A 16369-nucleotide genomic window follows, 5' to 3' on the forward strand; every position below is an offset into this window, starting at 1 on the left:
GGGTTGGAAAAGACCTCCAAGATCATCAAGTCCAACCCCTGATCCAACTCCAATTACTTGAATTTTTACCAGGGTGGGAGAAACAAAGGTTATCACATAGAAAGAATATTGCTCTTGCAGTTTTTCCCTTTAAATTGCACTTTTTGTGCATGAGAATGTAGGGTTTTGGCAATCTGTGCTGTTTTGTACTATTCGGGTCAGATCACCTGGGGAACCTGAGAAGATAACACTTGCAATGGGAAAACTGCAAATCAAAACGCAGCAGCCTGTTAAAGAAATCTGTAAGGCAAACAAACCAACAAAATCTTGCATGGCAATCTGCCTATAACTTCCATTTTTCATGCCAAAAGAAGCCACTTTGATCAGCTTGTCTGACACAAGCCATAGGAATTCCTTCAGCTACTTCCTCCTTCAAGTCCAATAGCTTTGGCTGGACCTGGACATATCTTTTAGGAAAACTTCCAATCTCATTTAAAAATTCCAATTTTGGGAAATCCAGAGCCTTTGTTAAACTATTCCAGTGACTCATTCACCATGTAAAAAAAAGATGGATCAATCTCAGCTGGGTTTGCTTCAATTTCCAGACACTGGAGTGCATTATATTTTGCATAGAATCATAGAATGTCCTGAGGTGGAAAGGACCCACAGGGATCATCCAGTCCAGCTCCTGGCCCTGCACAGGACACCCCAACAATCCCACCCTCTCCCTGAGATCACTGTCCAAACACTCCTGGAGCTCTGTCAGCTTTGGTGCTGTGGCCATTGCCCTGGGGAGCCTGTTCAGTGCCCAACCACCCTCTGGGGGAAGAATCTCTTTCTAATATCCAAACTAAACCTCCCCTGATATATCTTAATAAAAAGAGCCCCTTGCTGAAGGATTTACCCTTAAACTTCCAAATAATTTAAGAGTAAACTCATAAAAATGCCACAGAGCACTTCTGAGTTCTTTTGAAGCCAATCTGGACCTCTCACCTCGTGGCATGACCCACACACATGAAATTCTACCAGCTTTATGAAAATACACCTTGCTTGCATCAAGCTTGGACAGTTACATTTTGATATCAGCAATCTCTCCCCTTCACTGATCACCTTCCTCCCTAAAAACTATCCTTCATACTTTATTTTAAATAGGGCAGGAGTTAACGAACCAAAGCAGTGGGTTTCCACGAGACATGCACACACTTGATAAGCATCCAGTTAAACCGCATTTGAGACTTGCAAGCCAGACAATTCTTCACCCATTGAATACCCACAGCATTGATTTTATATCTCACTGGTTTCTTAATCATTATGCTGTGCAGTACGAAGATAAATAATCTGTAATAGAATTATTTATAAACAATTCAGCTCTGCCAAGTCACTCAATGTTGAGTGTAAAGTGATCCTTCCACAATAAACAACTCCAATCCTTCAATAAAATTATCAGCAGCTGACTAAAAATCACAATCTAAAAGCCATAAAATATTAAATTATATTCATTCAACAGATCTCTGACCATTTTTTTTTAATTCTATTTATTTTCCCCCAAAGGAAAATCTTGTTCCACATCATCACAGCAACCAAAAAAAATCCTCATCTCCTGACCTGTGCTCCCAGCTCAGGAACTCAGAAACTGAGTTTCCATAAAAATTTGCAGGCTGCTCTACAGAAATCTCAGCATATGGGTATTTACAAACCAGCCTGCATCCTTGAAGAAATATTAATGCAGCTTGATTGTCTCTTTTTTCCCCCTTGTCAATTTTCACTTATTCTTACTTCCACTTACTTCTTAAGTGACTTAATTAAATTCTGTCAGCTGTTCTATGGTCTACCTAAGACTAAACTTTAAAATACACATTCCATAACCACTGAAATCAATGACTATTACAACAACTCACAGCACTGGGTTGGCACTGAAAATAAAACGTAAAACTGTGAATATTAAACCCAGTCAGGAAGAGACCACCTTTGAGTCTTTAGGTTAAGCACCAGTAATGGCAGCAGTCGGAATTTGTCAGTGGCACAGGTTACCTCAATAAGATAAGTAAATTTGCTCATTGTCAAAAAACTGTACAATGTCCAACTCTGACATTAAAGGGTGCAGGAATGATACCATATGTCTCAAAAACAAGAAGAATTTCACATATCACTCTATGATAATGCAATGATACTGCAATCCCTGACTGGGTACCAATCCTCTTCCCATCAGCCTTCCAGCTTGGCAGGATGCTGAGCAGAGATCACTGAATACTGCTTGTGGGGTTAAAAACACCCACAGATCATTTGTCAGACGCCAGTTTTGGAGGCAAAGGGCAGAATCTTACTAAAATACTCCGCAGAAAAAATGTTTTTAGTCAGCATAGTCAAAAAGAGAAACAAGTCTGTTTATTCCTTAAAAGCGCTGAAATCTACCAAGGTTTTTAGATCTTTTTATCGGAGAAATACTTGGTTGGGCTGGGGGGAGAATATTTTAAACTAAGTTGTCTGACATTCCAAAACTAGTTTTGTTTAGTAACAGCTGAAGTGAAGCTGTTTCTTGCCTGCGACAGATCCAGATTCTGCCATTTTCATTATTCTACTTCTTTTCCTGTGATGTAAGTGGGGCTATTCATAAAACTTCTGACAGGTTAAGCTCACAACTAAGTAAGGATCAGTATTTTTCCCATCCCTAGAAGTGTTCCAGACCAGGTTGGATGGGGCTTGGAGCAACCTGGTCTAGTGGAAGGTGTCCCTGCCCATGGCAGGGGGTGGAAATGGATGAGCTCTAAGTCCTTTCCAATCCAAACAATTTGATGACTCTAAGCCAGGCTGATGTACTGACTATTTCACTTGCACTAACTCAGATTTTTATACTAACTGCCTAAAAACTGAATGTAAACAAACACTCAAGATGATCTACAGAATCAGAGAAAAAGAATTCACTTTTGTCAAAACCCATTTGAAAGAATATTAATTGATGTACATCTCCATTCCCACTAATTCACAAAAAAATCATTTAACCTTCAATAATAAATGTATTTGCCTTACATTTTTCCCCACCTTTCCTTCACAGACTAAAGCCAAAGAAAACACATCAGAATTGCAAATGTTTTATCTGTTTTTGAGGAGGATACCCTGACAACTCTCCTGTTTGTACTCAAGGACAGGTCAGTAATCCACACGAGGACAAAGGACTGGGATCCAGGCCCTCCCCATGCCCCAGCACAGCTCACACTCCAAGGAAAAAGGAGTTGGCAGCTGGAGAATGAGTTCAAGTTGGCTTTAAGCAGCACTTCAGCATCACTTTGCAGCACCAGAACCATTTCTAGCAATTAGCAGTATTTCTTAGAGCTAACCTCCAAGGCCCTGATCCCGCATAGGCTGCACATTCTTAAATTAGTGTAATTGCATAATTCTCTTGACTCTGATGGCATTGGAGGAGAATGGCTGCAAAGCTTATCCTCTGTACACTTGAGACAATATGCCAGAACATTTCTGAAAGGGAGTATTAAAATCTTATTAGATACGTTTTGCTGTTTAAACAAACCTAGCATTAAGCAATAAAAGATATGCAAAATAGGTAAACTGTGTGCCAACTTGACATTGTATTTGTTGGTCTTTTTTCTCTGGGGGAAAAAAAAAACCTTAATTCAAATTAGTCCATAATAATTCTTACCTCTACTACATTAAGAATATGTTTACTCAATTTACAAGGCTCAGCAAAACCATATTTCCTTTCACACACAATGTCAAGCTTGCTATGAAAATAAAACTGTCCTTAATTTGTTCAGCATCCCAGAACTAATCATTTTTTGTTAGCTGCCTCTCTACTAGCACATGCACTAAGACAGTTCATCTTCAAAAGCAATTTTCCTGAGCTTGACTGCAAGCCAAAGAGTTTTCAAACAAAAAGGGAACACACACGAGCATTAAAACATCACATGATGAACATGCAATGCAAAAGGAAACCACAACGGTAAGAGTGGGAGAACATATTTCACATGACGAAGCACAGTTATTGCAGTAATCAATATATAGCACAGCCCCAGCAGAATTATTACCCATTTGAAATGACAGATTACAATCCCAGGCTCACTATTTGTGCAACCTAATGCAGTGCATAATAAAACAGGTATTGTACCTCCTGTGACTGCAGAATTTGGAAAAGAAATCGAAACGACACTGGCACTAAATCCCAGTTAAAGCTGCCTGGAGAATTGGTGTTGTGGGCCTACTCCCCGTGGGATAGCAAAACGTACTGTTTTCCTTTCCCTATCCCCCACTTTACCCATAGCTGTTCAGGAAGTGTGGGATGTGGTGTGCCTATGGCTGCGACACATCACCGCCACTGCCTTACACACATCCACAGAAGCTTGAAAAACTTAGAATAACAGATTGGTTTAGGCTGGAAGGGGCCTTAAAGCTCATCCAGTTCCACACTCTGCCATGGGCAGGGACACCTTACACTAGACATGGTTGCTCCAAGTCCCATCCAACCCGGCCTTGAAGACTTCCAGCGATCCAGAAGCAGACACAGCTGCTCTGGGAAACCTGGGCCAGGGCCTCACCACCCTCACAGAGAGGAATTCCTGTCCAATATCCCATCTAACCCTGCCCTCTAGCAGCAAGAAGCCATTCCCCCTCATCCTGACCCTCCATCCCCTGTCCCCAGTCCCTCTCCAGCTCTCCTGGAGCCCCTTCAGGCACTGGAAGGGGCTCTCAGGTCTCCCTGGATCCTTCTCTTCTCCAGGTGAACACCCCCAGCTCTCCCAGCCTGGCTCCAGAGCAGAGGGGCTCCAGCCCTTGGAGCATCTCCGTGGCCTCCTCTGGACTCTCTCCAGCAGCTCCACGTCCCTGTGCTGTTGTTCTCCCCCGAGCTGGAGGCAGCTCTGCAGGGGGGTCTCACCTGAGGGGGCAGAGGGGTAGAGTCCTCCCCTTCCCTGCTGCCCACGTTGCTTTTGAATATGTTTCATTCAAAAATAAATATATTTGCATGTTTCAAAATAGTAATAAAAACCTTAATTCTATGGGATGTACAAAGACAGGCAACACCATCTGGGGGTATCAGTTAGTTATCCTCTGCCTTCAATAATTTATAAATTCCTTCTCTTCTCTAACCAGGCTGTTCAGTATGTAATACAGAAGGGGTGTATGGATTCATACAAAAAACTTTTGGCAACTCAGTTATGCTGCTGCATTTGATGCTGCTTACAGACCCAGGCAGGCAGGTTTCCTGAGAATCCACTTTTCTAATCATACAGTACCAGAACAACAGAGATTTAGCCATTAAAAGCTGCTACCTCTATATTTCCCCAGCAGCAATTTCTATTCCAAATCCTCTATTCTCCTCCTGCCTCGGAGAAGGACAATCTGCAATGAAAACCTGTGATTTTACAATCTCCAAGACTGATGTATTCTAATGTACCTCAACTGATGCATAAGTCCCATTTCTGAAAGTGATACCAGTAAACTATTTCTCCATCAGTTTCAGTTCGGGGAATAACTAGATGAACTTTTTGCTCTAAAAACTTCACAAGCTTGTTACATGAGAGAGCATATAGTGCTATCAGTTCTTATTTTCACACATAAAACACCTGAAAGATGCAATATCCATGGAACAGCACTTAGTCTCCCAAGGATGATTCTGTTATCTTAACCTTGTAGTGCTGCCGCTGTACAGAATTACCAAAATTTCATGGAAACAAGCTGGGAGAATTATGTTATTTCTTTTATGTTTTCAGGACATCATTCCTACATGTAAAACAGTACATCTTGCCGTGGACTCCCCTCGTTATTAGTATTCATTTTTAAATAAGCCTTTGAAATCTTAGGCTTTTGACTACTTTAATACCATATTCCTGTTCCAAATTAATCCAGAGAATGCCCCTGGGACAGCTAGATTTTCATCTCCTGTTGAGATCCTTCAGTGTAACTCTCCATCATTATATACTACTATAAAATTTTTTCTTCTGTACAAAAAAGAGCTATTTCAGCTTGCATGCCGTATTTTCTTCCCTTGACAATCAAGCTGGTTTTACTTATGTTTACTGTGTGGTCTCTTGCTGTTGTACGCTGGCTTAGCTGGGAAGCTGCATTTCCACCCTGGATGCTTTCCATGTTCTGATCAATTTTGTCACGCAATTTCTTCTTTGTTTTCCTAAAGCTTCTAGGATCTTGGTTAACGTATTCAATTATCCGCAGCATCAACAGTGAAATAGTAAAACTTAAATTTTTACTTGGAGTAAAAAGCTTAGAGAAATCCTTTGGTATTTCAAGTAGAACTTACTTTTAAATTCACCCCCCTTTACAGTTTCTTTATAGTTTTTGTAGAACACCTATAATTCTACACCATGAACACAGATTATATATTGTCATTTTGAGCTGATGGATTCTCATAATTCTTATTCCATACAATCAAAACTGATCAGCCACAACAAAAAAGACAGATCTTTTTTAACTGTCGGTCTCTTCTCCCAAATAACTAGTGACAGAACAAGAAGAAATGGACTCAAGTTGTCCCAGGGGAGGTTTAGGTTCCATACTGGAAAAAATTTCTTCACTGTGTTGTCCATCCCTGGCACAGCTGCCCAGGGCAGTGGTGGAGTCCCTGTCCCTGGAGGGATTTAAAAGCTGTGTGGATGTGGCACTTGGGTAGTGCTGGGGAATGGTTGGACTTGATGATCTTGGAAGGCTTCTCCAACATAAATGACCCTATGATTAACTGTCATGAAAATTTACTGAACTTGAGGGAAAAGCTCAATGATTTCCATTCTTGAAAAGCAATTTATATAGACAATATTACCAAAACAGTGGGTGTCAAGGAAGTGTTAGACACTTAAATGTAAGACAACTTATATCTCTGCACTAATTCCAAACACACTATGCAACTGTATGAAAGGTTTGTGAATTACAGCTCATGATTCTTATGTCATAGCTTTGGAAAACGACTAAAATACTTCAACATAAAAAGCATTTAAAACTTCCAAAGGGCACAGAATTTGTATTCTAAAGTTAAAAAGACAAAACCAAACCATTACTAGACTCCCATTTCTACCACACTTTTTAGGATACACATCAAGGATGCCATCAAGACACAAACCATCCCCTCAGAAATTAAAATTATTCATCAGTTAACTGAAAACATGCACAGATCAGGCACAGAGCATGCAGCATGCAGTAAATGGAGAGCAGAGGTTAATAACCTGGAAGCATAGGATCTGAGAATGTGAGAACAAGTTAAAGACAAGAGTTCCTCTCCATTGTCACTGAGGGTCGAGAAGCAATGCTGCAGCGTAGAGCAGTGGGAGTGGGGGAAATACAGTTTGTCCAAGACATACACATATCTCCGCAAGTGGCGGCAGGTATAACTGAAAGACAAGGGCAGAGGGAGACAAAACAGAAAAAAGAGGTATTTTCCTTTAAGAAAGCTAAGTCATGGTTTAACATCCTTGGTTTTTGCGCCAAGAGTCAATGGAAGATGCCAAGAAAGCAATGGGGCGGTTTGACATAAAACAGTTTTGAGAGACGGAGGGATCCGTTCGCCTGTGCCCACACGCTGGATCTGTCACTACTGTAAGGGGAACCTGCCAGGTCTCAGGCACTGGAGACACAAGAATTTGGGCCTTTTTTGGGTGTGTCCCCCTCTTTTTTTTTTTTTTTTTTTTTTTTTGTGGAGATGATACTATCTTAAGAAAAGTCTTATGCCTCTCTGCACCTGCCCTAAAATTGTAAGTGCAGAGGACTGGCCCTAGTTTGCAAAGTTTACTTTTTTAAAAAATCTGAGAGTATTCACAATATTTAACTTATTTTCATGAAAACTGACACCTGACTCAAGGGAAAAAGTTCCCAGAGAATTATGGATCAATGTGAACTGGCCTTGCAGCCTGGGATTCCAGTGGTAGAGCACTCACTCCTGTATTTAATTCTAGTTCCTCAAACATGGTGCTTTATCATAATCGAGTTACACAATTAAGACTTGGTCAGCTTTTCCACGAAAAACTACAATCAATTCCATGAAGTAACTATAGAGCAAGCAATAGAACATTTAATATTCACATTAAGCAACTCTGAATGCTCTTGAATAATAGATATATAGCCTATGCCTATGTACAGGATATCCTCCCACTCATAATGGAAAGGAAAATAAATTCATTAGAGCAGTTCACCTGCAACAAACTGCCTCACTGGTAAACTCTGAAGCACATACAAAATAAAACCTCGACCATCTTCAGTTATAGGGTTTGCACAGAAAATGCTTCACTGCATAATGGTGCTCAGCCCAGAGCGTGGCAAGTGTGATGATGTGATGTAATGATGTGACTCAGTGATCTTAAAGCTGGACCTGGTAATCCTGGAAGTCCTTTCCAACCTAAATGATTCCATGATTCTAAGTCTTCCAGCAAGCCTTAACTAGCCTACCGTATTGTGAGATAAAAAAGTCAGTTCATGATGGTTCTACCAAGCTATCCCCACTGGAACCTGGTATGTCTCCAGGAGAAACCTACCCCTGGAGTGCTAAACTGGAAAAGCTTCCAGTGAAGATTTACAAAATTAAATCTCCTTTGCTGACTTTGGTAAGAATCAACAGACACATGAACTCTATGCTACAACACCCTCACCAAATCAAAAAACCCATCATTTTACGGCTTCATAGGTGAAAACTTGGCCAGGGGGTTTCGTACCCAACCACTTGCGTTTCACAGGCTGGTATCTCTCTACAATACCTGTTGGACAAAGTCAAGTGTGGCTAAAGCACTGCTTCTAGAGACAAAATTATTTGTGTACCTTGGGCAAAGAACAGGACAGAAAAGAGTGCCACCAGCAGCTGACCCCTGGGGTCAGCAGCTGACCAGCCCAAGACTTTATCAAACCCAACAGCTCCCATTGCTTTGCTTTAAACAACATTCACAACCCAGTTAAATCAGTCACCTACCTTTGCTCTGGAAGTTCAGAAACACACGGTCCCTTTCGGCACTTCATTTGCAGATATAATAATTTTCAGGAGGGGAAGTAGCTGCAAGGAGGCAATATCCTTTTTTTTTCCTGACCACAGCATGTTTTGAGCAACACGGGCTATTCTCTTTGCTCCACAGGCCAGGAATGGAGAAGATAAAGAATTTACAGGATCCCATACTGAGGAAAACCCTCAACCCACAGGCCTGCCCTTCCAGATACGCACAGAGGCCACAGACCTTTTTTTCTAAACCAAATTAAAGAGTGTATTTTAGAACGACAATGTTTAAAAGACCTAAATGCTTCTAAGTCCACTGTTCCCATTTAGTATATTTTACCAGCCTTGTTACCAGAACACTGTACTTTATGTCAAGCCTCTATAGGTCTCACTCCAGCCATTCAATCTGGTTAGACTAGTCAAGAAATTGAAAGGACCTTCAGCTGTAGAATCACAGAATTGTTTGAGTTGCAAAGGATCTTCAAGACCATCTGCTTCCACCCCACTGCCATGGGTAGGGACACCTTCCACTAGAACAGGTTGCTCCAAGCCAAGTCCAGCCTGGACTTCAACACTTCCAGGGATCCAGGGGCAGACACAGCTTCTCTGGACAGCCTGTGCCAGGGCCTCACCACCCTCACAGACAGCAATTCCTTCCCAATATCCCATCTAACCCTGCCCTCTGCCAGTGGGAAGCCATTCCCCCTTGTCCTGTTCCCCCATCCCTTGTCCCAAGTCCCTCTCCAGCTCTCCTGGAGCCCCTTCAGGCACTGGAAGGGGCTCTCAGGTCTCCCTGGAGCCTCCTCTTCTCCAGGTGAACCCCCCCAGCTCTCCCAGCCTGGTTCCACAAGGGAAGTGATATCACTTTATCTTTGACTCCTGACAACATTCTCCATGGACAGGAACAACAAGACACTCAGTCACAACCATCACATTTAGGCTTAACTGATCAACTGGATGAGACCACAGCATGTGGTAACGAAGAGGAGAAATTTATTAGGCTGTTCCCATTTTCAAAGCTGAACTTGTTTACTGAAAAGTCTGATTTTAAACCCATACCACGAGCAATGCAATCCCACAAACCTGTGGTTTTTTAACAGTCCCTTTGACCACCAGAGCTTGCATCACATTGAAGATTAAGCTTCTCCATCATTAAATCCTCCAAGGTAAACCTGAATAAAATCAAGGCCTAGTTCCTTTAAGAGCATGTACATTAAGAAAAGTTGACACTGAATTTTCACTGACTAATCATGTGTTTGAAACCAGCTTACTTGATCCACCAGAAATCAGACGTCCAGCTACAGCTACAGTTACATGTTACTGACATTTTTGTTTTCTTTATGTTCCATGGGGCACATTTCTTTTACTTTGCAGCAAAATGCAATCTTCAACTACAATATAGTACTGAGACAATTTGAAAAAGCACTACTGCAGAAAATAAAGGCCATCATATTTGATTTATGGTGTTTGTGTGTATGTGTATTATTCACATATTCTGTTTACTTTGAGGACAAAACTGTAGCTAACACTGTACTGAAATCCCACTCCAAATGATTGTAATCCCCTCTTATAAAGAGCCATCTGATCGACATTTTGAATTCTGATAACAGTAGGACAGTGCCAACTTCTAATAGCTAAAAAGTAAAGTGGCCTATAACATAACTATATGTTTATGAATATGTATATGAACATGTTTCCTTTCCTGATCCTGGCACTGTCTAATCTTGCTCAGCAGCTGGTATAAGTTGAGTAGGCAGGGAAGAAGCTGCATTATTGGCTGGCAAATAAGATCCAAAAAAAACAACCCTCAAAAATCCCAATAGGAAAAAAAGAAAGGAAAAAACCCCCCAAACTAACCACATCAGTCAGCTATATCTACCTTCTAGAAAAATGAAAAAAAAAAAAAAGGTAAATTTGCTCAAGTGGATAATTGCTCCTGCTTGTAACTCTCTCCAGCTTCTGGAGCTGTCCTTCCCTCTTCTATCCTGCAAGGACAGCCTGTTCTCATCAATATTCCGAGAGGTGAACACCTTCATCTGACTGCTGTGAGAATACTCTCACCTGCTTATCCCAATCTCCTCCAATCTTGGAGGCTCTGGTCCTCCTTGAGAGCTTTTTAGATTTGTCTGAACCAGCAGCAGTTAAAATGAAGGCTTGAGACCCTCCCTGCACACAATCTTCACTGCCTGACACCCAGGCACATGTAGGGGAAACGTGATTTTTATACACATATAAAAATTAACCCAATACATCTATATTTATATGTAATTTGATGCAGGTTTGATGAAGGCAAAGAAAAGTCTTCTTTCCACAGAGTTTGGCCAACCCCAATCAATAAAGATATTCTGATGACAGCAGTTAAACGAGGACATCAAAGACACACTTCAAAATCAATGAGAGTGTCATGTGGACAGCTAGAGGGAAGGTGGAGGTTCCCATGGGAATAGAAGAGAGTATTTCCAGTAGGAAGGGACCTACAATGACTATCTAGTCCAACTGCCTGACCAATTCAGGGCTGACAAAGTTAAAGCATGTTACAGCAGTGGCACAGGTTTCCCAGAGAAGCTGTGGCTGCCCCTGGATCCCTGGAAGTGTTGAAAGCCAGGTTGGACGGGGCTTGGAGTAGCCTGGTCTGGTGGAAGGTGGAATGAGATGGGCTTTCAGATCTCTTCTAAACCAAGCCATTCTATGGTTCTGTGATTGATGACCTCTCTAAGAAGTCTGTTCCAGGGTTTGACCACTCTCCTGGTAAAGAAATGCCTCCTAATGTCCAGCCTGAACCACCCCTGTTCAGTTTTGAACCATTCTCACACATCCTGTAAGTAGATCCTGAGGAAGCTGCAGGGAGTAAGTCGTCCCTCAGCCTCCTCCACTCCAAATTAGAGAAGCCCAGGCTCCTCAGCCACTCCTCACAGGACGTGCCTCCCAGCCTTTCCTCCAGCTTTGCTGCCGCCCTCTGGATGCACCCAAGGACCTCCACATCCTTCTCAAGTGGTGTGTTCAGAACTGCACACGGTGCCCGAGGTGGGACGGCACCAACACTGAATAAACTGGGACAATCCCCTCCCTTGGCCCATTGGTTTTGCTGTGTTTGGTGTGCCCCAGGATGTGGTTTTCCCCCTGGGCTGTCTTGGGTTTCTGCAGCTTTATCGAGCCTCCCTGGTCATCTGAAAGCCCTCCAAGGATCTTGTGTGAAACACACAGATTATCAAAGCCAGCAAACAAATGAGACTTTCCTGCAGATTCTTCCAAACCTGCTGTTTCTCTGAAAAAAACTCAACATCCTAAATGGCCACTGCAGTTGTTTTGGTTTAGGTGATCATATCACTTCCAATTTTTAACTCAAACTCGAAATTAATTCAAGAAGTGTACACAAGACTACAGCCACAGACTAAACACCTAGCAAAAACAAGGGTTTGAAAATAAGAAGTGCTGAAATTCATGATATGTTTACATTTATTTTTTCATCCAAAATTTAAGACTTGAACAAGACAACGGCCCTAAGCAAAACAATCAAAGCCATTTACATCCTTATTTGTTTAAACTAGAGATCTGATATTTTCTCTAGTGAAGTCAACTGCAATTTTAAAATAAATATATCAAAGGCAAAAATGTAAACAGCACCAAGCCAACATCTTAACAACACAGAAATGAAGCAAATTGGGCAGGGTATAGAAAAATGGTATAAAACCAGTATTCACTAATCCCTCTATAAATACAACCTAGGCTGAAACATCATATACAGAATTCAAAAGAAAAATTCCCAGTGCTAATGTTTAAGTAATTGTAATTCATAATCTTTCCCTTGGCGCATGCCAGATTTTATGAGGGCTATAAATCTTTAACGTTATTGAGAAAAAGAAAAGTCCTGAAGACATACATGCCATGTGTATTAGCTCAGAGAAACTAGATTAATCTGCAGCAATAATAAAAAAAAAAAAAAAAAAAAAGCCAATTCTGCTAAGCCTGATTAAATATTTAGGTCATATTGTTTCAGCGGTAGAATTTGAAAAATGCACAGCAAATAACATCTTCGGCCGAGTCTGAAGACTTAATCACTGTATTTTCAAAAGGTAGTTATGTTACAACATGACTCTATGGGAAAGCCAATATGAAAGTCTTTGAAAGAAAAATAAATGAAAGTATAAGCTAATTAAACTAGTATGCACTAGTCCCCACACCGAACTATCCCTGCACACGTGGGCAGAATGTCGTGACGCGCGATGAACATTCCACTATTGTTCATGTTTGATAACCTGTGCTCTAGGAAGTCCTATTAGTCACTGCTCTTCTGTTCCCAAAGACAAAGCCAACTGAAACACATTCTGTACTAAAATACTACGCAGATGATAACAACAACTTATTAAATCATCCACTCCATGAGAACTGCTGATTTATTTGCTGCCTAAAATATCACCTATTGATGTTATTTCACATGGTATAAACAGTTGAAAGGCAAACCATCTATCTGCCTATCTCAAGGCCAGTCTGGATGGGGTTTGGAGCAACCAGGTCTCGTGGAAGGTGTCCCTGCCCATGGTAGGGGGCTGGAACAAGATGATTTTCAAGATCCCTTCCAACCCAAACCATTCCAGGATTCTGTGATTCTTGCTAACGGTAAAATACATCATATACATCATGCAAAATTAGAATTTTGGATTACACTTTTCATTTTTGGTTATTATACTGCCACTGAGGATGTGATGAACTGTGGTACTGATGAACCACAGCAGAAATACTACTGTGTATCTGGTTTTCAGTGCCAAGACTGCTATTAAAGATTGAAGTGCTCTGTTCATGGAAAGGTGATTTGGGCTTCTTTGGGGTGAGTTTCTGCCACTTGTGGTGTTAGCACAGTTAAGCTTCTTAAAAAATTCCTCATTTTTCATTCAGTTTTCTTAAAAATTATTATTCTTATCTTAGAGTCATAATTACAACGAAAGAGACCTTAGGAGGTTTGCAGCCCAACCTCCTGCTCAAAGCAGGGTTAAAACTGAATCCACATCTGAGCAGGGGTTTATCCAGTGGGACAGACTCTACAACTTCTCTGTGCTGTTGTGCCAATACTTCCTTGACCATGAAAAATTGCCTTCTTCCCCCAGGCTGGAATCTCCTGACCATTCTCTCTCATCTTTCTGTCACAAACTTCCATATAAAGAAGCTGGTACCCTCTCCTCAGTAACCTTCTCCTAGACCTGGGAATGCTGCTCACCCCTTCTCTGACCCTCCTTGCCATCAAGACTTTTCTCCTGCAGGCTAAACAAGGCTGATTCTCTCAGACCACCTTCCTACACCAGCACCCAACCACCACAGAGCCCTCCACTGAACTTGTTCCAGGCTGGGCAACCCCTCTCCTGTGTCTAGGGGCCCAAAACCTGGATGCGGTTTTCCCGACATCTTCCAGTGCTCTTGTATTGTCATGAGTCAGCTCCCATGGGGCTCCCAGGTGCTTTTCACCAGGTCCCATGGATATGGATGTGTCAGTTCTCCAGTAATCCCTGATCTGATCCTTTTCCACTGCTGGTACCTTCCTTCTGCCTCGACCCCCACCTAACTTCCTCATCTAAGCAACATTCTCATAGCTTTCTAAAAATACTTCATCCCTGCAGGCCTCCTTTTCAGATACAAGCATCCCTAAATTTATATCTTATAGCATAGAGTGATGACAGGATTGTAAATTACATTATTGCAAAACAGCAGTTTGGGGGTGAGGGGTCATTATAGGGTTAAAGGTGCCACAACAACACAGAAAAGAAAAGGATGAAAATTATTTAAATACTTAAGAAGCAATTATTTGTGATAATGTGTCACAGACATAAGTTCCCATGCCCTGAAGCAGCACTCTGTCACAGTACTGGCCAAATGTACAAAACAGGCTTATAAGGGGAGAATTATCTCTATGCATGAAAGTATTTATAGGAGGGCAAGGAAATGAAAACCAAACAAGTTCTGGAGATGTCTGATAGACTGAAAACAAAAGGAGAAATATATGAGATTCTTCTATAGAAAGGCCAAATTACTTCTGTACAGATGAAGTTCCATCAAAAAGAACAAAAGGATTTGTATATTAAAAGCAGACACAAGCAACTGATGACCCATAAGCAAAAAAAGATATGAAAGAGGTTGGAGGAAATGTCTATTCAGTTCTGATGTTTCAGACAAAGGGCGAAGGCTTTAATCACCCAGATGCACTGGTTACTTGGAAGGCACATATCCCTGGCAGCTTAAGAGATGCTACTATGGGAATGTTGTTTTGGAAACCTCCTGCGCTTTTATCCCTTGGCTAGACACTTGTGATAATTCACAGGCTCTGCACAGGATTACAGGGATGCTACGACACCCTCATTAAAGGGGACATTTGCATCTCCGTCTGCCTGGGCCTGGAAAATCCTCCCTCGGGAGTCGGGAGACGGCGGCTGGAGCACTGCAAGACAGGGCACCACGTCAGCCTCTGCCCTGCTCCCCAGCAGGGTTCACCCACCTCAGCCCCTGCAAACTGGGGTTCTTGGGGAAACACCCACTTGCGGACCGAGCACACAATTAATGAGTTACAGAAGCATGTCTCTACACAACCTCACAGTAAATTTATCTATTCACGGCATAACTATCTGTATTTACTTTCCCTAAAAGCCTGTTCTTTCCTTAACTTGCTGAAGGCCATTTCCATTAAAAAGGTTGAGTCATTCAATGGTTATAAAGGCCTGGTGCACATTAAAGTTGTTAAATCCTGATTCTCCTGTACCTATAGTTTCACCCTCCACTTACACGTGTCAGATGATTCAAAGTGCAATATTCTCCTTGCAAACTACAGTGAGAGTACAATGTGGTGGTAAACACCTTGGTTTGAGTACTTAAGAGACTCAGAAATTTCATAAACTGTTATTCTGTATTCCTAAAATCCATTAGAAACCCTGTTTGAAAATCCTCACTGAAGTGTGGGGTCTGAATGAACTGAAAATTTCCATGTGTGGTGGAAAGGAAAGTTTTCAGGAGCAATTTGGGGGGCACAGACACAGGTTAGTTGAATGTTAAACTGATCTGCTCCTCTCCCTGCAGGCACTCTTACCTATCCTGGCTTCACACACTAGACATTTATAAGGACATCAGTTAAAATGTGAAATAAGCAGCAGCCAGACAAGGAAAAAAAAAAGGAAAGAAAATATTTATAATCAATCCTATATTTTTTGCTATATTTTTCGTTCATTCTGATGTTTACTTGAGCCATAACACTATTTCAGTTTGTCAGATAAATCTTTGTAAGTTCATTAGTCATTTATTTCTTTAGATTCCCAGTGAACTGTTTTTTCCAAAAAGAAAATTTCTAAAAAGGAAAGAGTACATGCTGTATCTGAATAAACCATTAATGAGCCAAATACCCTCCAACTGAGGAAAAACGACAGGTTCAAGCAAGTCATTATCCTGAATCACCTCTACTTCTGTTAAGGAACACTGTCCCATAAA

General features: G+C 41.5%; 1 protein-coding gene across 5 annotated transcripts in view; it reads right to left on the minus strand.

The window, feature by feature from the left end:
• The window catches only part of DYM (dymeclin), a 216510-nt gene that overhangs the window by 94597 nt on the left and 105544 nt on the right, over positions 1–16369 (minus strand). For 4 of the 5 annotated variants that reach the window (XM_027656166.1, XM_027656165.1, XM_027656167.1 and 1 more), the window contains exon 14: positions 7161–7325. The exons of the other annotated variant lie outside the window; for it this stretch is intronic. In XM_027656166.1, the coding sequence (XP_027511967.1) occupies positions 7161–7325 (165 nt within the window). The remainder of the gene's footprint in view (positions 1–7160; positions 7326–16369) is intronic. 5 annotated transcript variants of the gene reach the window in all.

The sequence above is a fragment of the Corapipo altera genome, unplaced genomic scaffold (assembly GCF_003945725.1).
Source record: "Corapipo altera isolate COAL_440 unplaced genomic scaffold, ASM394572v1 61553, whole genome shotgun sequence".
In the NCBI taxonomy this organism is placed as follows: Eukaryota; Metazoa; Chordata; class Aves; order Passeriformes; family Pipridae; genus Corapipo; species Corapipo altera.